This window comes from Tauraco erythrolophus, chromosome 9, assembly GCF_009769465.1.
Source record: "Tauraco erythrolophus isolate bTauEry1 chromosome 9, bTauEry1.pri, whole genome shotgun sequence".
Lineage (NCBI taxonomy): Eukaryota > Metazoa > Chordata > Aves > Musophagiformes > Musophagidae > Tauraco > Tauraco erythrolophus.
This window is the reverse complement of record NC_141473.1, coordinates 37,070,502-37,097,976: the sequence shown is the minus strand read 5'-3', so window position 1 is coordinate 37,097,976 and position 27,475 is coordinate 37,070,502. Positions and strand designations below refer to the sequence as shown.

The window sequence follows — 27,475 nt, the reverse complement described above, 5'->3', positions numbered from 1 at the left end:
AAGAGCCTAGATCACTTGTAGCACATCAAGTAAAGAAACTTTGCTGCAAGACCTTGAAGTTTATCTAAAGAAAAAAATTACGGAAGCCATATTTTCTCTTTTAGCACATTGGTAAAAAAGGTGGCATGACTGAAAAGGAGGAAAACCAACAAAATTCTTTTTATATAACTTGTTGTTTAGCACACGTAGGTTTAATGTGCAAATAAAAGGCGCTGAAGCACTTTAGATTTCGCATACAATAGGCTTTCCTGGTCCTAGTAAAACTGCAATGAGTGTTAACACAGGACAAAAACTCACCAAGAGAAAATATGGCTATATAGCGAACGGCTATTTATTTATAACAAAAGAACAATGAAATGAAGTTCTCTTGACGATCTTCTCCAGCTATGCACAAAATGAAAAATATTTTCAACGCACATTCATTAAAAAATTACAGCAAAACGCGTCAAAATAAATCCGGAATTTTTAATTAGTTCTTAATGCAGTATTCAGCACAGTTGGCACCAATCAAGCTTATTACAAAACAGAACATCCTTTGAGTAGTTTACCTGCACTACCAACAGCAGCCGACAATGAAAAAGAGGTTTTTCCATCTTTTTTTCTTTTTAAACTCCTGGTAACAGACAAATATTTCTATAGTGTACTTTGCTTTGCAGTACAGTACTTACCATTGTGTGCACACACTTAAGTCAATCCCTGTAAGAGCCTTGCAACAACGAATAGCCGTCTTTATCAGCACGGAAGGGTCCTTTTCTGGATCAGGTCCATCCAGTGATGGGGACCAGTGTCCTCCAATAGCCATAGCTTCATCTTTGCCTTTCATACCCACTAAAAACTAGACAAAAAGAGTCCTCTGAATCTTCCCCTGCTAAGGGTAAAGAGTCATTTTCCTAAAGCGCAAAGAATATTTCATAGCACACACACTGAAATCCGTAAGCAAACTGTCACATTAATTTGAAATCTGAAAACGGAAGTCAGTCAAGAAAGAGTTCAGTTATTTTTTTCCACAGATTATTTCAGAAATGGAATAGGTTTAAAACATCATCACTCATTCTTGCTTGCAAGACTTTCCATCAAGTTCCTTTACTGGTATAGGCTTGTTCCTTTGCAATTAAAAGCCTTCTAACAAAAAAGACAAACAGATACTAATTTAAATGGTGTCTTAATTCTGATACACATTTACAGATGTTCCTGCTTAAAAGTGATAAAGCAAAGCTACAAAAGATAAGACCATAAGAGCATTATATCTACAAATTCAAGTACTCCCATTTCCTTTAAGGTGATGGAGTCTAACTGGAAAACAAATCTGTGTTGTCCTGAAACACCACAGCACTTATAGGTTGTTCGGATTAACAACAGCTAATTATTATATAATTACAATCGTTAAACTCAAACAAGTAGGTGTTTGGAGAAACCCAAGTTGAACAAAACAGTAAATATGAAAGCAGTGAAGATGGAGCTCCTATGAACAGGAAAAAGAATTGACATTTAAACTAGGTCTCCTCGGAAGAAATATGAAGCCACCATTTAGCTGCCTACAAGCTCCTCCCTTATCGACAAATATTTTAATGCTCTATAACCAACCTTCATTGCCAGAAGTATCTGGCATTGAAGCATATTTACCTTTACAAGTCTAGCAGGATGCTGAAATCCATCACGAAGTTCTTGGGGATCTTCAGCCAGAGCACATGACTTGTGATAGAGATCTTCCATACTAGGACTAGCCATCAACATCACCTGTTGTGTAAGTCAGATCAGTCTTGTGAAGGTCTCCCACTATGACTGGTAAACAATGACCACAACTTGCCAACATATACATACCAGTACTTTTCCCTTAATTTCACAAAAAATCAGAACAAGTAAAGGTAAAATAGAATTGCAAAACCGAGTGTTAAAATGTCTGCCAAAGATCAATTTCCCTCTGTCCCAAACAGGTTAATATTACGAAACAGGATGCTATTCCACAGTTACTGAATATATTTTGAAACTTAACCTTCTGAAAGAGAGCTCTGGCTCTGCATCAATAGACTGAAAAAAACAATACATCTGATACTTGAGCCAAGGCTTCATAGTTTTTATACAGAGAAGGCAAGTAGTCTTTCAGAAATACAGGGGTTAAAGGCAGTTTTGTTTCTAAACTTATCTTTAACATGAAATACTTCTAAAACAGATTGACCTAGAAATCTCAGGCCTGTTTTAATGGAAGAGCTTTCAAATGGAACAAGTTTTAGGAAGACATTTTGACACTGGGGTCTTTCATATATCGTTACAGCCCTTGATGCAGCGTTTTTTGACATTCAGATAATCCCAATATGCTCAATCTACTTTCAACAAAATAATAAATATTGAGATGAACCTGAAAGAAGAAAGAAAGAAAGAAAATATCACTAAACAGAAGAGCACAAACTGCACAGACAAGACCCTTGAAGGAAAAGAAAAAAAAAAAAAGGTTCCATTAACTACTCAGAATGAATTCACAGATCTTGCAGGAGCTGGCTTGCTTTCCTATAATCAGAGCAGCGCAACTGGGTGCAGAGAATGGGAGAGACCTCAGTACAAACAAGATTTAGGACAGGTCTAGTAACAGAAAAACAAACTGAATTTCAGTCATGATTCTTCAAGCTCTGTATACGAGCTCTTTACTGAAAAGTTTCAAATGTTGTATTTTGCTTAAATCGCTCTAAAATATTTTCAGTTCAGTTATACTCACTTTTTCGCCCTATTGGTAAAAAAAATTCTAATGAATAGTCATAATACTGGAAATCCATACAAACCTTTGCACTGTACAGATGATCAGCATCAGGTGGATCAAGGACAGCAGCGTTTTTATCTATAGGATCTACTTCTCTATGCATTACGTAGAAATTACAGTAGTTTCCCAGCTGAAATGGTCTAGACATAGGAAAAGCATCCACCCATGTAAACTGAGCATCAAAGAAATCGCTTGGGATATACAAGTTCTGGTAACGTCTCCTCAGCTCCATCATATCACAGCTACGGCTGAAATAAACAATATTATTTGAAAGATACAGCAATAAAAGAACCATTAATAAAGCACATAATTAAGAGGTATATTAATTGAAAATATAACCATTGTGTATTTAATACTATATATATAAAATTTAAAGAGAAATATATTTTAAGTTAGAGTGTCATGGATTGAAGTTTAAAAACCAAGTAACTACTAAACACTCTTCTGGTTAAGGTGTCTGTGTATTAAGGAGTATTTATTAAACAGGGTTATAAAGGTATTTTGCAGCAGCGTTCAAAAATAACAAAGAACCTAGAAAAAGTTTATTGTACAAGGTTCTCAGTCATTACATATTCGATCTTTCTTTTAAGATCATCACTGAACACTCACTACACTCACGTGTGTTGACACGGCACACAGTAATCTGTGCCCACAATTAAAGTCAAATGTAGGAAAACACCTATAAACATACCAGTCCAGCGAAAACTTGGAAAACTGAACCGTGTAACGAGGAACAACACGTCGTGGTCTTCGAGGTGACCTCTCCCTCTCTCGTCTTGGTGATCTCTCTCTGGAGCGTTTTCTCTGGGGTGATCTTTCCCGGGACCTGCGTCTCTCTCGTTCTCTTTCGCGGCTTAAAAAATGCACACAAGATGTGAGTATGTTTGCATGCTGGTGACACAAAAAGCTTTCTAGCACAACAGAAGCTAGACCTGTCAGAGATGACTCACAAAAAGGAGAGGAGAAGTTCCTCACAGTTTGTTTCAGTACACTGTCTCTTTACGAGACACTGATTATGCAATTCCCTCATTTCAGATAGATGGGAACTCTTTACTAGTATCTAATGGAAAGTCACTTCTACGTATCACTGACTCACTCTGGAACAAGAAGCTCAGCTCTGTTTGAAGACAGGTCTTCACTGAATGCTTTGATTATAGTCTAGTCTTCCACAACATACCTCCTCTCATCTTTTCGGTTTGGCATAGGGTCTCCTCCTCTGTCATTCCTCCCAGAAAATCTGGATGGTGGGTCTAATCTTCGAGCTGGTTGAGGCTGTGAAACTAGACGAACAGGGGGCTGTAACAAACCACCTGAAACAAAAAATTTACAAGATCAATACATAATAGGGGGCAACTATCTACACTTCACAAACACTGCTGCATTACAGTGGTTTCACTTGTGTATATTTTCTGAGCTAATTCTGAAGTCTATTCCTAGAACCTATTAATAACACCCACCCCAAGAAACTCAAGAGACTTATGCTTTTCCTCACTGATGCAAACTGAGACTCTAGTAAGTGAAACTGGTTTAAAAGCATCTTCTTAAGATGGAAGCTAATATAATCTAAGCACATAGAAGCTGTCACTGTAAATTGCTGAGCCTTTTCTTGGAAAAGTAATCTGTTTTAAGACAGATACACTACCTACTAATCCAACTAAAGGAAACCTAAAACTTGTTTTTGAGGCCACTCATAGGTAAAAACAATTAGCTTCCTGAAAAATTATTCTTAAATCAATTTATTATACCGCCGCTCAATCCCCCAGCACATACTTTTGCTGTCTCAAGACATTTAACCAACTCATTGTAAATGGAGCAAACGTTCCCAAACACCAATGAACGACTAGGACTAATTGTATCGTAATAAGCATTCATCCAAAACAATTCTGCTTAGGTGATCTTTTCCCCTTGCTTTTACTGTAGGTAAGAAAAGGCTTAATTTTGTCTTATTACCGATCCTATTACTGATTCTTCAGCCACTCAAAGCTTAAATGACTCCACAACAACCTTTGTTTTAGATTTGCCATGTTTGGCAGTGTTTCTTCTCTCAAATGCCAACTTGGCTAACTGAAATAAATACAACACAAATACAGAAATTATAGTTTTAACATTGTAACTATGCGAAACCTAATCGTGTTGAAAACTCCAGAAGATGCTGAAGAACTACACTGCCATTAATACCTTCAACTCCCCAACTTGTCTATCAAAGTGTCAGAACAAAAAATAAATTGAATTTGCTTTTGGATTAGGAAATCTCAATAAGAACAGGAGTCCATGGGGATTTCACTAAACGGGTGATTCTTGAGCTACTGCAGGCAATGCGCCTTGCACATAGCTGCAGGAAGATGCATATTCAAACTGAAATTCTATAGGGTCCTTTCCATATTATTTCAACTATTACTTCAGTCTTCTGACTAACAAAGGAGCACCTTTCTGCTGCGGCTGCTGCAGTAGCGGCTGAGGCTGTGTCTGAAGCAAAGGTGTGATTGAAGCTGCTGATATCTGTGCCTGCAACAAGGACTGCGGCTGCGGCTGGGCCTGAACACTGAATGCAGTTTGCTGTGCAATGGGCTGAAGAACTGCTGGAGGTGTCTTCAGTAACGGCTGAGCTTGCGCCTGGTTCTAACAGCAGAAGAGAAAATGAGCTGTGAGTGAGCTTAAACCAGAAGCAGTCAGTACAAGTTAGTCTGGGTAACCCCATATACCTGATTTGGAAGTGTCTGGATCCTTTGTGCATTCCATTTGAATGGCATGTTAGGATTGTAAGTAGCTTCTACCAAAACTCTGTCACCCACCTGAGGTGTCTTTCCTTTAACAGCACTGCAAACATTACAGAAAATATATTGTGAGACTCCTATTTAGCTGTTGTTACATTTGCAAGTTACATTTAAAGTTAGGAGAAAGTAGACAAAGTTAATTTAAAAAAGCTTATAGAAACAGCATCTACCCCCAAATTCAGTGAAAGTAATATCTGCTTCAGTTTGAAGTATGCACAGGAATTTAATTCCTGTCTTTGGCACAAAAGCGGAAGTTTCCTAAACAGCACTGAGTTAAGACAGGCATATAGCAAGTTATATAAATTTCATCACCCACAAATTCTGCAATTTCATAAGGAGTTCGATACCTCCTGAGTCTCCCAGCTTTGGCATTAAAAAACCCTTCAAAAATTAACATAAAAGAACTCAGATCTTGTGTTTATTAACTTAGGTGACCACCTGACTTTCAGCATTGACAGAAAAAACAAAAACTAACCGCAGGCACTATCAGTGGAGTCACTGAATTAGAACACAATCATCTAAACCTTTATTTTAGTGAGGGTAACACAGAGTAGATCTGCAAGCAAGTATTTACATCTTACCTAAGTTGAAAAAAGACATCTTCGTCCACAAAACCAAACGTATCATGTAGTTTAGTGACGACCCCAGTGAAGACACGCTGCTTTTGTGGCTGGGTTTGCTGCTGACTTGACCGGGGTGCTGGGTAAGAAACAGTTATCTGGGCTGCCGGTTGAGGAGTGGACAGGCTAAGACTGGTAGGTAGTGCAACAGCTGGCTGTAAGCAAAATAAAGCAAACTATCAATCTTACAACCAGCTGACATACCTGCAAGGAACAGCTCCTTTACCCATGTAGACAGGAGTTTAAAATGTCTCTAAAGCAATTATTCTGAACAGAGATTTTCAGAAGGTGGAAGTGTTGGGGTTTTTATTTTTGTGGTTATTTTGTGGGGGGTTTTGGAGGCTTTTTTTTGTGTTTGGGTTTGTTTTCTTTTTTTAGATGACTTTTTTTTTTTACTTTGAATGAAGACTGGCTTTGTTTATCCTTTTCTTTAAAAAAAGTCAACTTCCCCAAAATACGCACATTGTCTAGAAAAAAAAAAAAAAAAAAGACTGTGCTACTGTTTACAGGTAATCCATACAGCAGGCCTGAAGAGAAAAATTCCTACCTTTACTAGGAGTACACACTTAGATATTATTCTCCATTTATATCCCAAATGTAGCATTAGAAGTCAGTAAAGGTTGAGGCTAACAAACCCCTAACTCAACAACTCATGTGCTTGTCTGCTTACAAAAGCAGAACACAGTAAGATAATGAAATTAACCTACCTATTTTTACCTTTTTTTAAAAAGCATGTTTACAAGGTTAAGTGAAAACCGAACTAGAGCAACTTCCACTGTGTTAAATGGTTGCACGTTTTAAACCTATCGAGCTCAGCAAGTTTCTTCTTAAACCTTTCTACACACATATTGCAATACCTTCTTTGTTAACAATATTGTATAATACAATACTTTCTTGTTAACACAGAAAGTTAAATTCCTGCTCAAAGGAGAGCAGGATTTTCCCAGTTTGTTACTTCCTGCAAAACAACTGAACACTTGAAGTTCAAAACAAAAAAAAAAATTATGATGTAATCAACACACATATTCCCTTCAAGATTAAGCAAAAGTGGTTGCTATTAATTTTTGAAAGCAAGGCTATGCATATTTTAACATCTGGATAAAGTAAACCTGTACCAATAAACGTCCATTCATATTAGTTCATTTTAGAGATTAAACTACCCAAGAAGTCACAAATTTGCACTCTTGCATTATCTGTGTTTGGGGATGAAGACCAAACAATAAAACCAAACTAACCTGAGTTAAAAGGGTCTGCTGAGGTTGCTGCAACTTAAAATAAATAAAGTTATAAATTAATTTTATATGCTTAAGGAAATTGTACAATTTTACCTCCTCTTTACAAGTAAGAGTTTTTGCTTAATCTGAATCAGTTAATAGTCCTTTGGGGTTTGGTCATTTCAGCAGTTTGCATATGCATAAAATTGTGCTCATGTGGTTAATTTTAAAATTGTATAATCCAGGTTTATTCGGTAAGCAGAAACGCTGGGGTTTTGTAACTGAAAGTTAACAGCAATACCAAAAAAGTTTTGGCAGCTGGAGGAGCTTAGGCCTGTAATTTCCATGTCCTTTTATTCTTTTTCAAAATCCTGTTAAGTTCAAAGACCATAAAAAAAAAAACGTAAAAGGGAACTTTTTTTGGACAGCATCTTTCCAGCAGTTAAAATACACGGCCCTGTTTAGAGCAAAGATTAGCAGGAATCATGTACACATGGAATAGTATGTATTTTTAAATTTCCTTTTTTCCATGAAGGTAGGCAGGCTTCCATTCTGGATACGTCTCTCCAAGTTTATGAACTTCAAGTTCTCTTTCACTACAAAAATGTTACTTAATTTCTTTAACAACTTCCCATACGAGGATGATTTGGAAGACAAATCCTACAAGACACACAACTGACATTATTTTTAAAGTTATGTGATGAACACAGTAAGAATCAGACAAACCTGTTGCTGTACACTATAGAGAGTCTGCTGAGGTTGTGAATATTGCTGAAACAGATAAAAGCAAAATATCTCATAAACGGGAAGTATTATGACCCCTATAACACCAAATACAAGTTATCTGCTAAGCAAGTTTTAGATAGAAACTGTTCACATTTAACAATTCTAATGCAACACACAACTAATAGTAGCAACATATATAACTTCCATAACAAATATTCTTAGCCTTTAGAGTGGATTCTGTTGTACTCTTTCTAGCTAAAATCAGCAATTTTTGTTAAGTCTGACACTTTTACAGTATCCAGGGCACAGTATGAAATCACAGAAAATGCTACTAAGGAAAACGATATTAAGGGAGATTCTTGGAACTTGACATCCTCAGTTTAGGTGCAGCAAAACTCCTTTTCCCAAAAGGCGTTCCACAGCTAAAAGTCCGCACCTCCATCGCCAAAATTCCCACCTTCGCAGATTAATTCAACTATTAATAGCAAGTAGTCCTAAAATCCCACTATTTTTTTAACAGGTTTATACCGCAAGGATCGCCATTTCTCACTCTGCTTTTCTCTTGGATCATTTAGCTTTAAGCCACTGGTTTATATTGCTAAAGTTCATAAAGTCAACAGCAAAAGTGCCTTTTTTTTTTCCTTTACCTGCTGTAAGGCAGCAGCTGCAGCTGCAGCCTGCTGCTGTAAAGCAGCCGTCTGAGTGAGCTGATAGTTGGTTGGTGTCTGGGTGGTGAGGCCTGCTGCTGCCAACGCCGTCTGCTGCGTGTATATGGTAGGAGAGGCTCCCAGCAGCGACGGCTGCTGCACACCAAGAGCAGCTGAAAAGAGAACGCACACAGTAAGCACTGAAGAGTAACTTCACACTTCTGAGGTTTCTGACACTTACACTGGACGTGATGCTTCACTCCTGAGTCAGGCTTATCAAGTGGATCAATCCAATTCCAAAATTCAAGCTAAAGGCTCACACCTCACTAGCTTTTCTCTTCCCAAGTTATTTACAAATAGTACACCACAGCAGAGGCACAGAGACCACTTAGTTTCCTTCTCTCAAGTTGCTCCTGATTTTATAGCTCTAGTAGTTGTCAACCCCATCTGTGCCCACCCCCACCACACACTGCATCCTTTCTTGAATGTATTTCAAGAAAGGCTTTCAGGTTTTGGATGACTCCAGTGATCGTTCCTCTGTTCTGTACATTAATTAATACATTCCATTCTATCTGAGGGCTAGAGAAATCTTTACAGTAATAGCAGATATGAAACAGAGGCTTATGGAACATGTTCTCTGGAAACGCACAAGGCTTTACTCAGTACTGCCTTTGCCCCCGAGTGAGCTGGATTTTGTAGATGTGGGGGCTGGTAGAGAAGGAACAGCCTTATAACAAGGAGTTTAATCGGTCCCCACGTATAAAGGGACTAAGTCAAGCTCTCTCCAGCTCTTACTAGGAAGGGTTTGTGCTGCCCAGGCTCAAACTGCCTGGACGGAAAAATTATGTCTATTTTATTGCCATACCAGCTTTCAATTCACTGCAGAAGATTAAGCAAATCCTGAGGAGCAGCTATCCACACACTATGCTTCTTATGCACGTGATACTTCTCAACAAGGTATGCTTAAGCCTTACGGACAGAACTTCTAGGGACTTGGAGCCCTGCACAACGCCAATCTGAGTGAAGAACTGCAAATGTATCTGGAAACCTGCTCCCTCTTTGGCAGGAGTTTTTAAAAAAGCTATCTGCAGCTGCATGATCAAATATCACTTCATCAAGCTATCAGTCTAGTCCACATGTTTAAATAAAACCAGAGAGAAACTCAGCAGAGAAACATATTGCCAGCAAAGACAGGTCAGCCAGCCACCTTCAGAACATTCAAGCTGAACAGGGTTGCCTTCTCTTCCAAAGCCATTAAAGGGGCACAATGAAATTAAGAACATATTTACAGTATTCTTCCTGCAGAGTTTGTGCTCCACACTATTCCGACTGATCCAAAATGGAGCTGTCATTCCTGACCCAGGGATGCAGTACGAGATTGCTTGTAGCTGGTGATCATCACCATAGAACAAACAAAAATGCTGTAACCAACTCAAGAGATCCTGAACGAGGTAATACCCTCTACCACACTGTTCTTTCCAGCAGAGTACAATCTTCAGGAAACAAGCTGATGACGCTAATCATCTTATAATTTTGGAACAAAACATGAAAGCAGTATGTAAGCAACGGTGAAAATCACCCTCGCTATGATCAGCATCAAATATTACCAGGTAAGTATGCCAGGATGTAATACTATTTTAACAGTGAAATCAGGCATTCTATAGTACAGCAAAATCCCAGTATTTCAATATTACATGACTTTTTCCCCTGGAAAATCCCAACATTTGGGTTTCTTTAGAAGCCGAGCAAGCCAAATCTGAGGCTACCCCCATGACAGGCCCATCAGCTCCAATTTGAATGTGCATTTTTGACCATCCAGAAGTATACTCTCATCTGGAACCTCACCAGTGCCTCACATAACACGCCTTAAACGGACCCTGACATCTAGTGAAAATGTTTGCTGCTGCATCCTGGGACAACTATCACTTTTTTTGGCTGCTTTACTTCGCTGGCTCACTCAACGGAAATAACTGATGCATTAATCTTTCTCCTCTTATTTCCACATGCTGAGCAGAAACTCCTATTAGTGCATAAATTCACTTCATGCTATTATCTTTGCATCTGTTTGACTACACTAGCTATTGTCATTCAGTCTAGTGTCGTACCCAACACAGGGGGCTGGAGTTGGGAAGCATCATCAAGCAAGTTTCACAAGTTCTCTCCTACTTTTCATACCAAGAATATCCACAAAAATATTAACATGGTTGCTCCCATAACCAGATCTTGTGGTTACTCTGTTCTTCGGTTTCTACTGTGACAATTTCCCTTCTAGCATAAACCATAATTATCTCAAACAAGTCTCAGCCCACCCTAAGACTCTTATCCCATTTTGTCCATTTATTTATTTAAAAAAAAATTTTTGCCACCTCTACCATCACTTTATGATCATTTAATATTAACTGGGTATCATGTCACCTACAATACTGCAGATCAACTTACTAACAAAGGGCAAAACCAAAAGACTGCCGAGATCATAGGCTGACACCTGTAGTAACAAGTTTTTCAAAGCTGTATCTTGTTCCTACCAATTTGCCCTGAAGTATTCCAGGAGTTTAATTTGACTACCTTGCATCTACGTACTCATCTCAGTCAAATAGGCTTCGATTAAAAAGGCAACTGTGTTCGCGTTACTAGTTTAAAAGAAAAAAAAAAAAGGAAAAATCACACAGAAACAAAAGACAGAGAATGAATTGCAGACTGAGTGTGGAATTGACATCTGACTGCCATATTATTATTATTGGCAACAAGCAACTGCAGTGACAAACAATAGCTTCTTAGGATCTGTAATTATCTCAGCAAGCACAGCAATGGAGATGTCTTCTTTCAAATGCAGTCTAAACAACTTCCACTGCACCAAATACTGCATGGTACGACCAGCTGAAAGGGCTTGGATGGAAACTGGAGTCCAAGGCTGCAGCTCAAGCATCTTTCTAGGTAACAGAAATTTCTGTTGCAGTAAACAAAAAGACAGTACTTAGTAGTCCCCTCTTGCTGCTCCTAAATTCCAGAGACCCTTTAAGATTAGGGAAACATCTTCAACATACGTAGCTACGTAGATCTCCTTGGTAAGTGATGTAGATTTATTAGGATTACAGTAAAGGAGTACCCTATCCAGGGCTTTGGACACTTTTCACAGGTGTCAGAAATTGTGAGTTTGGGTCCTTGTTTTTTTAAGTTTCTTCGAGCTTAACATGCTTGCAATACAAACACTATATAACCTACTAAAAAAAAAATTCCTTTTGACAGGCACACAATAGAAACCAGGCTCAGCGTAATTATCACAGGACATCCGTTTACAGCAAGCCAGCACACTGTGCATCAGCTGTTTCTTAGCGGCTCTGAGATCCACTGCATGCTTATCCTATTTGTACACTTTTCTTTAGTCACCTCACAGGGGCCACCACACCAGCAACAACAAAATACTGAGCTTCGGGCACTTTTGCTTTCACCAGGTACACCGTTTTTCACTCTAATGCAATGAAGCCGCGATACAGCAAAGGTGACAACACTAATCAGCCAGAAGGCAGCACAGCTAGGACTTCCCCTTGAGTACAGTTCTATAAAAATGGGCTTCGCTGTGCAACCAGAAATCTTAACTCTGAAAACAGCATATGCCAAGCACTGTGGTACAAACCAAAGACATGTCGAAAATTAACAGCTGAGAGAACAGGAGGGAATCCTTCTTTGCAGGCATTTCAGGAACTTGCACGTCATTAAGCAAGTATAAAAGAGTACGTACAAAAAAGCAATCTGTAATACCTAGGAATTTTTTGATTTTTTTAAACTTTAATTTTCTGTAGCAGGCACGAATTAAGTTATGCTTTAACAATGCTTAACCAGTACAGCAGGGACTTTATTCCGGTTTCAGTTATGCAATGCACAAACCCATGAGACAAGGAGGCGAGAAACAATTTTACTGTGTTACAAGTAGGAGTCTCTCTTCACACACAGATGGCACCCGGAATTACCTGTCTCTCTTCTAACACCACAGGTACAGACAGTGATTAGTAAGCTATCCCAAAGGGATCCCAAGAACCTTTCATTACATGACATGTCACTCTACAACTACCTTAGAATGTCACACCTTAATTAAGAGCCTTAACTCATACAACTTCTTCACCAGAGACAGCCAAGACAGCATCCAAGTCAGTAATAAAAAAAAAAACCACCCCCCAATACTGAAATTACCTTTTTGCAATTATCAGACTAGGTATAACACCATCACTCACCACTTTTGGTAACAGCTTAGGAAAAAGCTATATATGATGTTGCTTGTGTTATAAAAAAAAAAAATCAAGATTTCTTTCCCCCATACCCAAGCACCTTGCTGCTTTGGAGAAGGAACCTGACACTTGGATAAAAGCAGCTGGCATGCGTAAATATATATAACACCTTTTGCCAATCCTCTGAACACACGTAAGAGTGCGGTAAATGTATTTTTTTAAATCAGTTTACGAACATTAAGCTTCACAGGGTAAGCCGATCTGCACCCCTTCTCAAGCGCAGCCGCAGGTGAGAAGCAGTACATGCCAGTCAGCATGCCTGAGCACTGACAGCATCTCTTCTCATCAGGCAGGCAACACGGCTGGACGGTCATGGCTTCATGTTGAAAAGCACATGAAAAGTGACTATTTAGCTGCAGCTCAACTCTAAAAACTGTTCTTCAGCTCTCAGCAGGGCCCAAAAGCACTGCATTTCCAAAGAAGTTTCCTGTGCTCTGCATTACGAATCAGGTCTGCCAATTAAAAAGGCAGGGGACAAAGCATGTACACGGGCACTAAAACAGGAGCTGGGTGGAAGAATCCCAGAGGCTGGATTCAGTAGCACAGACAGGAAAGAAAGAGGACATAGATACAGTGGTTGTGTATTTCAGTAGGAATAGGAATGGACTGCGCAGAAGCACGCAAGGAGCTAAACGTCTTCAAGTGATACTGGAGAGAAGATACTACAGTGTGAAGAGGTACACTAGGAACATGAAGGAAGGAGGAACCAGCACAGGAAGAAGGGAAAAGGGCAACCAAACACTAGTCTTTAATGGCTCTCATGTTTGAGTCAGGTGCTGCTGGATCAGATGAACAGCTAAAAATCCATGGAGATACTGTCCTCATTGAGATGAAAAAAAATCTCACAGCGACTAATGCTGACTAGTCCTATCCCAATTAAATTCTGCACTTCATTTAATTCAAGGAGACTCAGAAGTAGGCTAACCAAAGGCAGAGTCATAGGAACAGGAACACGGATAAGAAGTTGGTGTGTGATCCCAGCGCCCTTGCTGCATCCACCTCTTCTCCATGGCCCCCTTCTGGTCCTAGCTCAGCAAGGTCTAAGATGGCTGCCAGCTCCTCCCCTTCAGCAGATTTTAGGCAGCTTTCCCTCTGAAACAGGACATGGAGTTGGACCTCAATCTTCCACCACTATTTTTGATGCAGTAGCTGTCACATCAGCCAACATATCAGGAATACTCCAGCCCAGATGCTGCCATCCTTTGATGGCTCCAAGGTATCACCCAGTCAGGTAGAAGAACCAAGAGCAAAGTTTGTCTCTCCTGTGTTCACAACGCTGACCCTTTCCAGCTGTTAGGCAATTTCTTCCAGAAGGAGCGTAGTGCCATCTATTCAGAGAACCAGTGCAAACCTGCTTCTACTTGTAGGCTGCTGATTAGGTACAGCAAGAGATTAGGTAGAGAGTGGGACTGAACAGGCATGAAGGAAAAGGAAAAGGCACACTAGGACAGAGTATTGGGAAACACATGGTAGGGAGAGTAGCAGTTCCCTGATAATACACACTCAGATTGGACCAGTGCTCAAAGTAAAAACTAGAGATGGAGGCGTCTTGGAAAGAAAATTGAGTCCAGAGAAATATTTGATCTTTTTTTTTTTCCTCCCAGAAATGCACCTCCAAAGAACGGCAGGCATTCTCAACTTTTCCCAAGCCCCCAGATGTAACACCACTGACAAAGGAGGTATATAATTGAATTTCATACCAAACTAGAGCGAAATGCAAAGGACAACTGCAAAAACCATACAACTCTTTAGAAAGACTTCTCTTCAACAAGGCTACTGCCTGTGCTCGCAGTTGGCATCCTGAATCCTCAGAGTACCACAGCTTTGTTGAAGTTTTTTCACATCAGACAACGTAATTGATTTAGGAAACACTTTGTATTCAAGAAGAGAAAAAGGCAGCCCAGAACTGGAAAGAGAAGCACCAAGATTCACCACGCAGCAAGCTGCATGTTCCTTCCCTCAAAACCTTTTATGCTATAAAACAATGTGAAACATGAAAATCTGGCCAGCTAGGTTAAGTCCGCTAGTCTGTGATTAAACACGGCTTCTTAGCTAAATCAAAGGAGACTCTCCATCATCAGGGCAATACCTTTGGTTATAGGGATCCTTGAGTTCCAATCTGGCATTAAAACTTTTAAACCATCCCATCCAAGCAGCAAATTTCAGAGACCTCTTCACTATGTGAAGTATATCCAATATACTAGTAAAGGCAAAATGCTTTGTAAAACACTGATTCAGGCTGTCCAGAAAATGAAACTCAGGCAACACTTGAAAAAGAAAAGTCTCTAATGCCTTCTTAGTGTTGTTATTATTTAATCTAGAGCAATGCAATTTGCTGAAAGGTAATTTGATTTATGCATCTTGGGATACGAGTAACTTAATATCTTGTTTACTGACCAAGAGAGTTCATAAAAATTCACCTGGGATTTTCCTTATCGCCCCTTAAAAAAACCCCAACCCAACAGGTAGTATTAGACAATGATCTTTTATGTCGCTATAGTGTGAAAAACTCCCGACTTAAACCATTTAAATAGAATTTAAATGAGTTAATTAGCATGGTGCCACTCTTAACTGCACGCCCAACTACGGAATCTCCAAACCTACTAGATGTCAGGGTTCAAACATTGAGTGACGTGTAAACTGACCTGGCTGAGATACTGCAGTGGCTGTAAACTGAGTAGCCCAAGGGGGATTCTTCTGTCCTCCAAACTGAGCCATGGCGAAAGGCAAAATCTCCTGGGTGTCTATCTTCTACAAGCGCAATCTATTAAAATAAAGCGCAGCTACAATCTTTGAAACATAAACCATCGGGCCAGTTAAATTGTGGGTCAATGCAGAAGGGGAAAAAAAGCGTTGGAAGGTTATCTTTGCACCCCTAAGCCTGGCGGGCAGCACGCACCGAAAGCGGGAAACACAAAAAGCTGCAAGTTAAGTTATGATCTTTTCCTAAGGCGCCATCTCCGCCCTCCCCGCCTTCCCGATGGGACTCACGCTATTTAAGCCCCAAAACTAACTCAAATTCCCAACGCAGACTAAGGGAGAGGTGACTCCGCAGACCGAAAAGGTTTATTTTTCGTTATTCTTTGTGGTTTTTGGTTTGTTTTTTTTTTTTTTTCTCCCAGGGCCGTTCCCACGCCGCCGCTCGGAAGCGCCGCCGGCAGCGGAACGCCGCTCGCTCCCCGCCGCCGTTCCGCCTCCCTCCCCTCGAACAAGGGCGAGCCAACCGCGCCAACACGGCCGGGCCGCTACCAGCTCCCGCCCGCCGCAAACCCCCCCGCTCCGATCGGGTTTCAAAACCGACTTTAACCCCCACCCCCAGCACCGCCAACTCCCTTTTTTTGTTGGGTTTTTTTTTTTTTTTTTTTTGCGCGCGCCGCCCGCAATACCCGCCGCGCAACCGGGCCCTGCCGCCGAGGAGCGGAAAGCAGCACGGGAACACGGAAAAGAGGAGGCGGCGGGCACCGGCCCTTCCTCCCGGCGCGGCGGTGGCAGGCCGGGCGGGAAGCAGGCGCCTCCCCACCCCCCGCCGCGGCGAGGCCGCCCGCCCCTCCTCCTCCTCCTCCTCCTCCTGCCGCCCCCGGCCAACAATGCGGGCCCGAGCGCGGGCTCGCGACCGCCGTGCTCCCCTTTATGGGAGGGTTTATGGTGCCCCGTGCGCCGCCCGGAGCCCTCTCGCCGCCGGTACCTGCGCGGCGCCTCGCCGGGGCCATCGCCGGCCGCTCACGAGCCGCCCGCACCGAGCGCCCCCCCCACCCCGCACTGCGCACGCGCTCCCGCCCCCGCGGGCGGCAGCGCACACTGCTTACGTCAGCGCCTGCGACCGCGCGGCCCGAGCGCGCAGGCGCGAGGCGGGGCCCGGCTGCCGGCTGGGCGCGCGCCCGGCCCGCCGCGTGCGGAGGGGCTGTTAGGCGCAGGGAGGGGCGCCGGCGCCATCTTGGCCGAGACGGGCGGCGGCAGGGCGGGGCGGGAGCGCCGCCATCTCGTAGTTGGCGGTGCCCGTGGCGGCAGCGGCGGTGTGTCCGCCGTGGTGCCTTGCGGCTGCGCTGCTCGGCCCGCTTCCCCGTCCCACAAAGGACGCGCAGCGCCCCTCAGCCCGGGCGGGTGTCGGTCAGACGCTCCGCACGCCGCCTCGCCGGTGCAGGAAATAGCCCGCCCGAAGCAAAGCAGCGCCCGAGCCTGCGAGAGCTGATTTCGTGCGCGCACGCGCTCGGGCCGGCACGCGAGGGAGGGGGCGGGGGGCGGGATCGCCTGAGGTGAAGGGAGAGCGGGCTCCCCAGAGGGACCCGCCAGGGCTCCTGAGGTGCTTTGGAACAGGCATGGCAGCCAGCAGCGACTGCAGTAAGTAGTGCAATAGTTCACGGGCAACAGTCATTCCTCCTCCCCCGTTTGATAACGCTATGAAGAGCCTTCCGTCACTTAAATAGCTTTTTGCACAAGTTTGCCTTGAGGTGAAACACGCACGCAAGATGCTAACGTTTGAGAGTTAACATGACACACTTTGAGAATGGGACTTTGAAGTGTCTTATTTGTTGTTAAAACCAAAGTTAATGATTGAATAAAACCCACTTGAGAAGCAGCAACATGAATCCATCCCGCTGCAAGTGAGAGTTTATGTTGTAGGAGGGCAACTGGAGAAAGAAGCAAAGAGACCAGCAGGTGAAGGTAAATTTCTGTCAGCATTTATTACTCAGTAGTACGCAAAGACAGATCTGCCTTAGCCCTTTAAAGTATAGTGCAATTACATGGGAGTTTAGGTGTTTTACACTCATCAATGTAGTTCTTGATTTTTAAGTCTATACATTTGAAACCTTAGTCTTGTCTCTTCCTGGCTTAACTCCGTCCAACTTGGTTGAGTAAAGCAGAACTCTCTAACCTGAACATAAGATTAGGGGCTAAAAAGGTAGCAGGGCCCTCTCCCACGCTATAAATGAAAAGGTCAGTGGCAAAACTGTGTTAAAGGAGAAAATAATTGTCAGCGAATGTGAGAATTTTATGAAGTAGCTCTGTTCAGTCTTTTGACCCAGGACCTTTTTAGCAGAGGATATATAATTCTTAGTGATGCTCTCAAAGAAAGCCCTAGAAGCTTATAAGAAACCATAAGCCTGATTTCCTGTACCTCAAGTAGAACACTACTTCGTGTACTTTCTCCTTTTCACATACATAATGCTACCATTAGCTGGCAAATGTTGCCACTGCCATTTGTAGTACAGTAATGACTCCTTTTGAATTCTTTGGGTCTCTGTATCCTCTTTTCTAGCTAAACCATACTATTGTGATGAAGAAGTCTTGTTTCTTCTAGTCTTGTTTCTTAAAATAACTCTAGGCTTAAGTGAATGCTTCATGTTCTGTCGTCTTTTTTCCAAGCATCTTTTCAGTGCATTGGACAATTCCATCTAAAATTGGTAAAGGGGCAGAAGTCTGAAAGATACAACATTTCTACAAGTTATCTTAAAATAATCAGGCAAGTTGAGAAAGACACACAAATTAGAAGGCAAAAACTGTAAAGCATATGGTGCTTCTAGCCTTCTTAGTGGTGACAGGAGTCAAGAACAAGCTGAGGATATTGCGGAGAGAAATTATAATTTTTAGAGCTCATAATCAAAGAACATCGTAAGTATTTTGGTACAACCAGTACATTTAACAAAGATGAACAGAAAAGCACAAAGAAAAGAACTTTGATATCAGGAGATGCTACATAGTAGTAAAACCTCATTGTGCAAATAAATAGTTAATACTTTGGATCTCTTGCCTTTAGTACTCAGCTGCCTACCTTTGCTCAGGAAAGCCATGAAGTGAATTCATTTATGGTACCTTCCACAGTGGTGTACATGCTCTTTACTAACCAGAGTTTTTCCGGAATGAAAACATATATATCCTCTTTGAATAGAGGCTCATTTGGTACTTGATGGAACAGTTATTTAAAAAGGTTTAAAACCAACAGCTTTCTGGTTTGTTTTCCAAGGATCCGTGACTGAAAGAGCTCTCAGAAACTACACCTCTTTGTATACCACTTAACACAATCACAGAAATAAATACATTTTCCACAGAATTACTGATGCAGGGCTGCGCAAGCAACAACCAATACACCAAAAAGTATAAACACTGAAGTAGCACACTGATCTTGGTATTTGGTGTAGGTGGAGTGCAGATTGAGAAGTGGGTATCACAAGTCTCTAATGGGAGTCCTAGGAGTTCAAAAAGCTAGCATATGGCTTGCTTGGAGATAGAGGAGTTTCTCCATTAGCTCAAGGAATACGAAATTGTACTGTTTTCTGCATATGGTATAAGTTTTGGGCCTGCACTGATGTTGGCTTTTATCAACATTTGCCACAGTGTATTTGTTGTTTGGTGCAGTATCTCACCGTCAGCTGAGAAAGGAAAGAAAATATTCCTGTAATTCATTTCAGAGATACAAACACATGTGCCCTCAGTGAAGCTGACTAATTACTCCAACTTCAAATCCCCAGGACATTGAAGAAGAAGAAAAATAATCACATTTATCAATAAACAAACCTTTACTGTCTTCAAAGTGCTTCTAAGGTATCGCATAACAGTGATTGTATCATGAACTTACCACAAGAGAAATGTGTGTGCTGCAGGGCTTTTGCAATCTAAAAGGAATGACTGGCTATCAGCTGCAAATAATACTTGTCATTGCCTTTAGAAATGCCTTTAGGTTCTACCTTAAAGCCTTGCAAAAGTAAACATGGTATTTTTGAAATCAAGTGAAACAAGAAACTGTTACAATGCCGATCCTTCTTTTGAAAATGAGAACATGGGTAAGGTTGGTTGTGAGGAAACGAGAACTGTAGGCTTCAGAGGCAAGTTCCCCTGTTACCTACACTAGCACAGATTGCTTCACTATTACTCTTTAATAAATCACTATACGTTACTGACACTATATATAGAGAGTTCAACACCATAATGAATACATTATGGCCGAACACCTGTAACATAATGTCCTTTATACAAAAAAACCCACTTACCAAACACTTGTGGCTGTACAGCAGCAACAGAGGTATGTGATATTTCCTGCATCAGGTGGAACAAAACTAGTTTGAGATATTAGGTGCATGCTGTAAAACAAAAATGTAGAAGAAAATGTGGAAGAGACTTATTTTTAGTTGAAGAAAACCAGAAACAGATCTCTATCTGGGGATTTAGGGGAATTAATTGGAGGAAAAATTATAATCTTCTCATAAGCATAATTTTGATAATCTGTGCAATTGAGAAGACACAGAAATTAGTGTTTTATACCAAATATGAAGCTTCTGACAAAGTCTGAATTAGTATAAATGCTCTAGCGAAAGTAAAACCAATCTTATTTATTTTGAAGCTAATACACACCAGCAGCACAGGGAAAATTTTTCATCTTCAGACAAGGAAGAATTTTTTTACAGTGAGCACAATCAGTCACTGGAAGAACCTCTCCAGAGATGCAGTAGAGTCCCCATCACTGGAGATTTTCGAGATGCAACTAGACAGGGCGCTAGATAATCTCATTTAGACTCCCTCTTCCACAAAGGGGTGAACCAGATGATCTTTTGAGGTCCCCTCCAACCTGGGGTGTTCTGTGATCTATGAACATCACATACAATGTATTTTAACTGGTAAAGTTTGCTGGCTAAGGGGATTGGTAGTGAGTTGGTAAAATGACTTGAGATCATGCTGTCAAGGTTGCTCAGAGAAGAGAATCTTATCTCTTGGTGAAAATCGTTAGCGTTTATTGATGTTGCAAAAGTTGCTGGAGATCCTAGTCCGAAAAAGGTCCTGTTCCTAGAACTTTTATTTAAGGACTTTTACTGAACAGGTTGGTTGTAGATTTTAATCAGAAAATTTATTGTCCTGGGTTAAAAAATTGCAGTCTTACAGTACAGAGAAAGGGCAGTACAGTCTGTGCATCCGCTAAATACTGAATTTCTGTCACATCTCTAGTCTGTTGTATACGTTTGTGAGGCTGGATGCACCTGTAACCATTTCCTTAAATTTAAATTAAAGATTCACATATTTGACAAGAGGTTGGTCCTTCCAAAATTCAAGTTCAAGTCTATGTCGTGAAGGGCTGAATCCTAGAATATTTTGCAGAGCATTGCTTAGCTGTCTGCATTGGTACTACGTGCAGAGGTCTGACCCAGTGAAATTATTAGGGGATTGGTCTTGATACTACTCATTTTGCTACTCTCGTATTCATGCCGCTCACATGTCTAATTGAAGGATAAGGGTTTCTGCATTTTGCTGTGGTTTATACAGATTAAACACAGCATTTAATCCCACTAGGCTCTCAGTAAGTCAGACAATGTTTATTTACACTGAATTTAGAAGGTAAAGGGAATTAATGCCTTTCCCAGGCATAAAAAAAGCCTCCTGGTTAAGGCTGGTAGGTGTTCGTAGCTATAATTTAGCCTTAGCAGAACATCTGGCACTGTTCCTGGTGCTGACATCTGGTAGTGCAGGGGGGGCTACAGTGTACTGTCGCTGAGGAACCTCAGCGAACTCCATTGGAAGTACCAAGAATGAACTCTCAGATAAGCTTTAAAGGCCTTTAGAGGTTTACAGAATGATTTCAGCAGTGGAGCGAACGTCCCAAAACTCCGTGGCTGCATTGTGTGTGATATAGTGCACACCAATAGTATCGTGACAGATTTCACCAAAGGTTTACAATTGCCACTGTGATGGATAAGGGGGATACCACAAGAGATACATAACAAGGCTGGCTTAGTTCTGAAGAGTGCTGACAGAGAACCGAAGCAACTCCCATCCTAACGTAGTCATGTCCAATGCTGATTTATGAACAAATAAAAACATTTAGGGAAACAGTAGCATTTTTAGAAAAGGACTTGAAAGCAGGTAGAAAATACATAGAAAAATCAGTCTGCTAATAGGACAGTGCTGCCCACAGTGACAGCTGGACTGGAAGGGAGAGGGCTCTTTACATGGAAGGGATGAAGGTCTTTTCTTACAGCTGCTTTAGGGCAGGCAATGGTAGTGGCAGTGCAGAAGAGATGCACTCCATTACACGTAGCCTTGCTGTTACCTGAACTGTGGTTGTTGGCTGCAGTCATGGTATAAAGCCTTCCACAGCCCCTGTGGTTACATTAAAAAAAAACAAAAAAAGCTGAGGTGATGCATAAAATCTTTAGCTAAAAAATTTGGAACACAGACTAGATTCAAGAAGCGGATGTATTTCTGTAAAAATAAAAAAAGAAACTCTTAACATATTCTGAGGTAAATAGAAGAGCAAACAGATTGCCAGTGGTGCCAGATGAAATGTGAGCTAAATGCTGCCTCGGTGCCCTGCTAATGGGGCGACTCGCCACTAGTGAGGTACCTATGGAAAACATTTCCATTCCAGTTTGGAACTCAGACCCCTGCACAGAGGCCTGCAGGGTCTGTGTTGGTTACAGCTGTTCTTCTGCCAGTCCCATAAAAGCTTGGCTTTCATTCAGTTGAACCAACGCTTTGGCACAGTAATTTTAAATAAACAACTAAACATCTTTTCCTGACCAAGTATAAAATACTTTTTTTTCTTCTGAGTACTCCCATTTAACACTTTGAAATTCAGAAAAACACATTCTTATGATTGAAAAGATGTATTAGAATGAAACTATTTTGAAAATTGTTTTGGATGATCATAGTTAATGTGAAATTGCAGAGAAACATTTCTTGCAAAAGGGGGAAACTTCTTTTTGGAAAATGTATCTTTTAAGAGTAAAGTAATTTCTGAACTAATATCAGACAGATTTGGTTTCAAATTTTATGACTTTTGGTTTTGCATAACCATTTTGCATTTGACTTCAATCAGAAGTACTTACCTGAGTTTTATCGTTCCTAGGGGAGTACAGGATAGCTCTTACCTAATGTTGGCTGAAGGAGAAAACATTCTTATGAATGTCAGTTTAATGGGAGGCTTCCTGTCTCACAGGGAGAGCTATGTTCGGGTCATTCCTCATGATTCACGGAAGATAAAGAGGCGTAATTCATGTTGACCAGGGAGCACATGAGTAGCTATCCTGCATAAGGCTGTAGGTTTTAAGGATTCCTTTCTTCTGAATCAAGCTGACTTGTATTTGAGAGCTTTAGGAAAGCCCTCAGTACCTTTAAGAAGGCCTTGTTTTTCTAGGTGTATCAGATGTGATGGTGTATACGAGAAAGGATTTCGCATCTGTCTCCTTATAGTCTTGGGGTGACCAAGCTGTGTGAAGGAAAGAGTTAATGCACTTCTACAGACAGGCAATAGAGAGATTGGAAGAAAAATCCCAACCACCTTTAAAAACTTAGCTCTGTTGCTTGAAAGTGGGAGATTGAGAGCTGAGAACCTATTTCCCTTCCACTGCTGCCTGCAATGTTTAGCCTCTTCCCGTAGCAGAGCACAGGCCTTTGATCCAAAGGACAGGCAGGCATAATTCCCAGTGCAGGACAGTCGAGTACAGAGATTCAGAGATTTAACTTGCTGTGGACCGTGCAGGCTGCGATTTACAGGAAGCACAGAGAACATCTTGAGAGCTTCTGTGTGTGGTAACAGTCCCAAGTAATGCCTCCTTCGGTGCAGAGAGGGCAAAGGAAACAGACCAAAACGCTAATATCTGGGCAGATTCAATAGAAATTCAATAGAAAGGGATTACTTGCCCGTACTCTATGGGTGATCCAGAGCCTCCAGCACTTGAAGGGCTTGCAGGGGAGCACTCCACAGTAAAGCATTCTTGCGTTGTTCCTTTTTTGACTACCTAGCTAGTCAGATCTCACAGGAGCCACAGCCAAGGAGGGTGGGTAAGCAGTGGCACACCTGAGCCATTTACAGCTTCTCACCCTCATAGAACAGGGTAATTTGCAACAGCCCAGCAAGTCTCACCCTTAAATTTGTAGCAGCTGTAACACAGATGGATCCTTGCAAGGCCACCTTCTATTGTGGAAGTGAGTCAGGGTCTATCATAGAAGTGTTGGCTTGATGAAGCACAGGATTAGCACTTCCTCTCCCTGAAGGGATTCCTCCAGTGAAGAGAGTCAGTCATCACCATGAAAAGTCTATGTGTAAAACAAAGTGGTCACAAGAAACCGAGCTGCTGACTTGTTACGCCACAGGAGGCTGAAGTTTACTGTTCTGAGCTGAAAAACAAGGCTATGTCACGATGCCTCCAGCGGCAATTCAGGAATACATCAGGATCAAAGGGCAAAAGTTACCCAGTTATGTTATGAACGAATGGAGACATGCATGTGATACAGTAGGGATTTTAAGTCATTTTTGGCCTTGTGTAAAAAGACACATTTTCAAGAATTCAACTGCTAAGAATTTTGTATAACCAGAGTATATCATAAAAGCAAGAGTATGGACAAGCAAGCAGACTGGGCAGGAAATTAAGAGGCCCGTCCTAGGAATCACGCTTGATCCAATGGTTATTGAAACAGATGGGTTTAAATTCCCACATTTTAAATGTTTTTCCAGTACGTCTTAGATTGAAAACACAGATGGGTATTAGTGGCAATTATTTTGACTATCTAGGACACTTGTTGAACCAAAACACTACTAATTGAAGCGCTATCTTGTGTTTAAATTACATTTTAATATGATGCTTTCTCTGATGTAGAGAATTCACAGAAAGTCCTATTTTTCAGTGAATGCCCCTTTTGAAGATGTAAACTACTGTTACATAATAGTAGGACAACAGCAATCAGCATTAGCCTTACCCAACAGCAGCCAAACCTGCCGTTCTATGGCTGCAGAAATGTGCAACTGTAGCACAAGCAAAAAAGTTTATTTTGCAGTTTATTGCTAACAATTAATACCATTTTAATAGGTATCATAATTTAAGGCTAAAGCATCTTAATAATTTAAAAACAACCAACTGTACTACATCAATATTCTACAATTTATATAAGAAATCTAAAATATGAGAAAGCACTTGAAGCCACCTCCAGGTGTTGAGCTCTGCAAGATAAATTCATGATTGGCAACCCTTGAGAGATGTTAGGGCAGGTAAATGTGGTTTGGTTTTGTTTCCACAAGCTACAGGTGAAGCTGTGTTGTAAAATCTCTGTACGTAGTGTGCTGTTCTTGGACTCAGAACACCCTAGGCAACGGGAATGCCAGGGCAGGCAATATGCAGTTGGCTGGTGGTTCCTGAAAGGGAGCTGGAAAATGTTGCTTCTCATCGATGTCTCTCCCTTGATACTGATGTTCTTGGGTCTGCTCCCAAGTCTTTAGGTGCCATTCAGAACCCACATGCTTTCTTAGCCACCTGTGCTCTCATACCAAACCGTGCAACGTGCAGCTCTGTTGAAAGATTGAATAGGACGGTTTAGAGAAGGCCTGGGCCAAGCGGGGAGACATTGCTATAAAACCCCTGGAATGATTATCCTCTGAAGAGCAGCCAGTTACATAGCAGGGTAAAGGCCTTCCTGTTGGATTACTGCATTCAGCTCCCAGGAACAAGCACTGTATCATATAATGTGGTGTATTACCAGGGAATTATTGAAGCCTGAGGATAGCAGCATTTTTCTGCCCTCTAGGAGATTCCAGTTATCTGTAAGATTATTTTAACTACAGCTTTTTTCTGCTGCATTTTCTGGAGAAGGAAAAGAAGCAAATACAAACAGACTTGTATTCCTCATTTTCTTGAGATCCAAACAACAGAGATTCTGTCTAGTCGTGTTGTTCTGCACTAAAATGTCACATAGAAAAGCGGACTAGTGCCGAGGTCTGTTTTGTCTTGAGACAAGAAAAAAATAAGTATCCTCTGATTTCAAGCAAATAAAACCTGGACTGTTTCCACTGGATGGGAATTAAAAGCCACAGGACATGATTCCTATAACCTTGCTCTGCCAGACAGGGCTGGCAGAAAAAAGAGACGCTGTGTAGATGTGTTCACAAACCATTTTGTCCTTTTCAATCAGAAGGTGATGAAGTCCAGAATTTTCTGGCTGCTTCTCTTGCTGTATGGCTCTGCCTGGGCCAGGTCAGTCCTGCACGGAGCAGAAGCAAAATGACAACAGGGACCAGACAGCTGGAAGATTTATGCCCATCCCTTTCCAATGCAGAAACCCTGCTGACTTGGGGGAACCCACTGTAATCCTACAGGGCTGAGTTAATTCATAAATATATTTCTACATGTCACAATGGCAATTAGTGATAAGAGCAAAATATCTGCAGGGAAAATGGCTCATAGAAGGAAAATACTTTTATTAGCAATTATTTTCTTATTTCTCATTTAAAAAGGTGTTTTACTGACTTTGTATGATTTACCCTACAGTCAGTAAAACAAAACATACAGAACATCAAGACTAGTACTTTTTATTAGAATAACTCCTTGCTATTGGCAGAACGTCTTTGATGAGGTTCTCAGCACCCTCAGACGTGCTGCAAGACTAGACTACTTCTAGCTTTAGAGTCAGTATTTTGTTAATTCCTCATCTAAACCTTCAAGCCGTGTAATGGTTTTAATGGTTTTAAAATGGGGCATACACGTAGCGTTATATGCTGTATTATGAGGCAGGGTGTTAACTTTGCTGTAAGTGGTGTGGTACGGGCTCTCCTGGCCTAAATTGTTAGTCTTTACGTACTTCAGCATGACTTTCGTAGATTTCATAGAATTTCTAGGTTGGAAAAGACCTTAGAGATCATCGAGTCCAACCATCCCTAATCCCTCATTAAACCATATCCCTAAGTAGTTCATTCACCCTTTTCTTAAACACATCCAGGGATGGGGACTCAACCACCTCCCTGGGCAGCCTATTCCAGTGGCTGACAACCCTTTCAGAGAAGAAACACTTCCTAACATCCAACCTGAATCTCCCCTGACTAAGCTTATACCCATTTCCTCTTGTTCTATCACCCATCACTAATGTAAAGAGCCCTTCCCCCACCTCCCCACCATCCCTTCTCAAGTATTTGTAGGCCGTAATCAGGTCTTCCCTCAGCCTCCTCTTCTCCAGGCTAAACAGCCCCAACTCCCTCAGCCGCTCCTCATAAGTTTTATTTTCCGGCCCCTTCACCAGTTTAGTCGCCCTTCTTTGGACCCGCTCCAGGAGAAGTCGCCCTTCTTTGAAGTTGCCAAAGAAGTCGCCCTTCTTTGGACCCGCTCCACTTTGTTTTGGTTTGTACCGGGAAAACAACTTTCTTTTATTTCTCAAAGCATTTTACATGAAGAAATGCATGAAAAATGCAGGAAAGAAAAATTAGACGACTAAGTGCAAAATAGAAGTATAAAATTTATTTAAAACCACCCACAAAGTTCTGTGTAATCAGGAATGATACAATTTGTAATAGTCTTTTTAAAAACTCATGACAAGATTTAAAATATATTTTCAATTACAGTATTCATTTAGCCTTATTCAGTTAGGACAATAAAAAAAAAAAAGAAAGTTTACGTTCTAAACAGATGAGACACACAAGAAAAATAGAACAGAACAGACAATTTCCACAACAACAATTTTTACATGTATGTTTCAATACTAGTATCAACATT

At 41.3% G+C, this 27,475-nt stretch overlaps 1 protein-coding gene and 1 non-coding gene across 3 annotated transcripts in view; both read right to left on the bottom strand.

Moving 5' to 3' along the window:
• The window catches only part of CCAR1 (cell division cycle and apoptosis regulator 1), a 28,729-nt gene extending 11,986 nt beyond the window's left edge, over nt 1-16,743 (bottom strand). The window contains exons 1-13 of one of the 2 annotated variants that reach the window (XM_086617022.1): nt 16,702-16,743; nt 15,662-15,780; nt 8,734-8,906; nt 8,087-8,131; nt 7,382-7,414; nt 6,108-6,301; nt 5,455-5,569; nt 5,179-5,371; nt 3,930-4,062; nt 3,444-3,605; nt 2,775-3,000; nt 1,624-1,737; nt 669-835 (exon numbers count right to left, since the gene is read on the bottom strand). In XM_086617022.1, coding sequence (XP_086473148.1) covers nt 669-835; nt 1,624-1,737; nt 2,775-3,000; nt 3,444-3,605; nt 3,930-4,062; nt 5,179-5,371; nt 5,455-5,569; nt 6,108-6,301; nt 7,382-7,414; nt 8,087-8,131; nt 8,734-8,906; nt 15,662-15,734 — 1,628 coding nt within the window. In that variant the 5' untranslated portion in view covers nt 15,735-15,780; nt 16,702-16,743. Of the gene's footprint in view, nt 1-668; nt 836-1,623; nt 1,738-2,774; nt 3,001-3,443; nt 3,606-3,929; nt 4,063-5,178; nt 5,372-5,454; nt 5,570-6,107; nt 6,302-7,381; nt 7,415-8,086; nt 8,132-8,733; nt 8,907-15,661; nt 15,810-16,701 lie in introns of those variants that run through there. The other variant, XM_086617023.1, reaches the window with a different exon arrangement.
• Nucleotides 987-1,050, bottom strand: LOC147528269 (small nucleolar RNA SNORD98). The gene has a single exon (XR_015222353.1). It is a non-coding gene; the product is annotated as a small nucleolar RNA SNORD98 (small nucleolar RNA).
• Nucleotides 16,744-27,475: the final 10,732 nt, after the last annotated feature.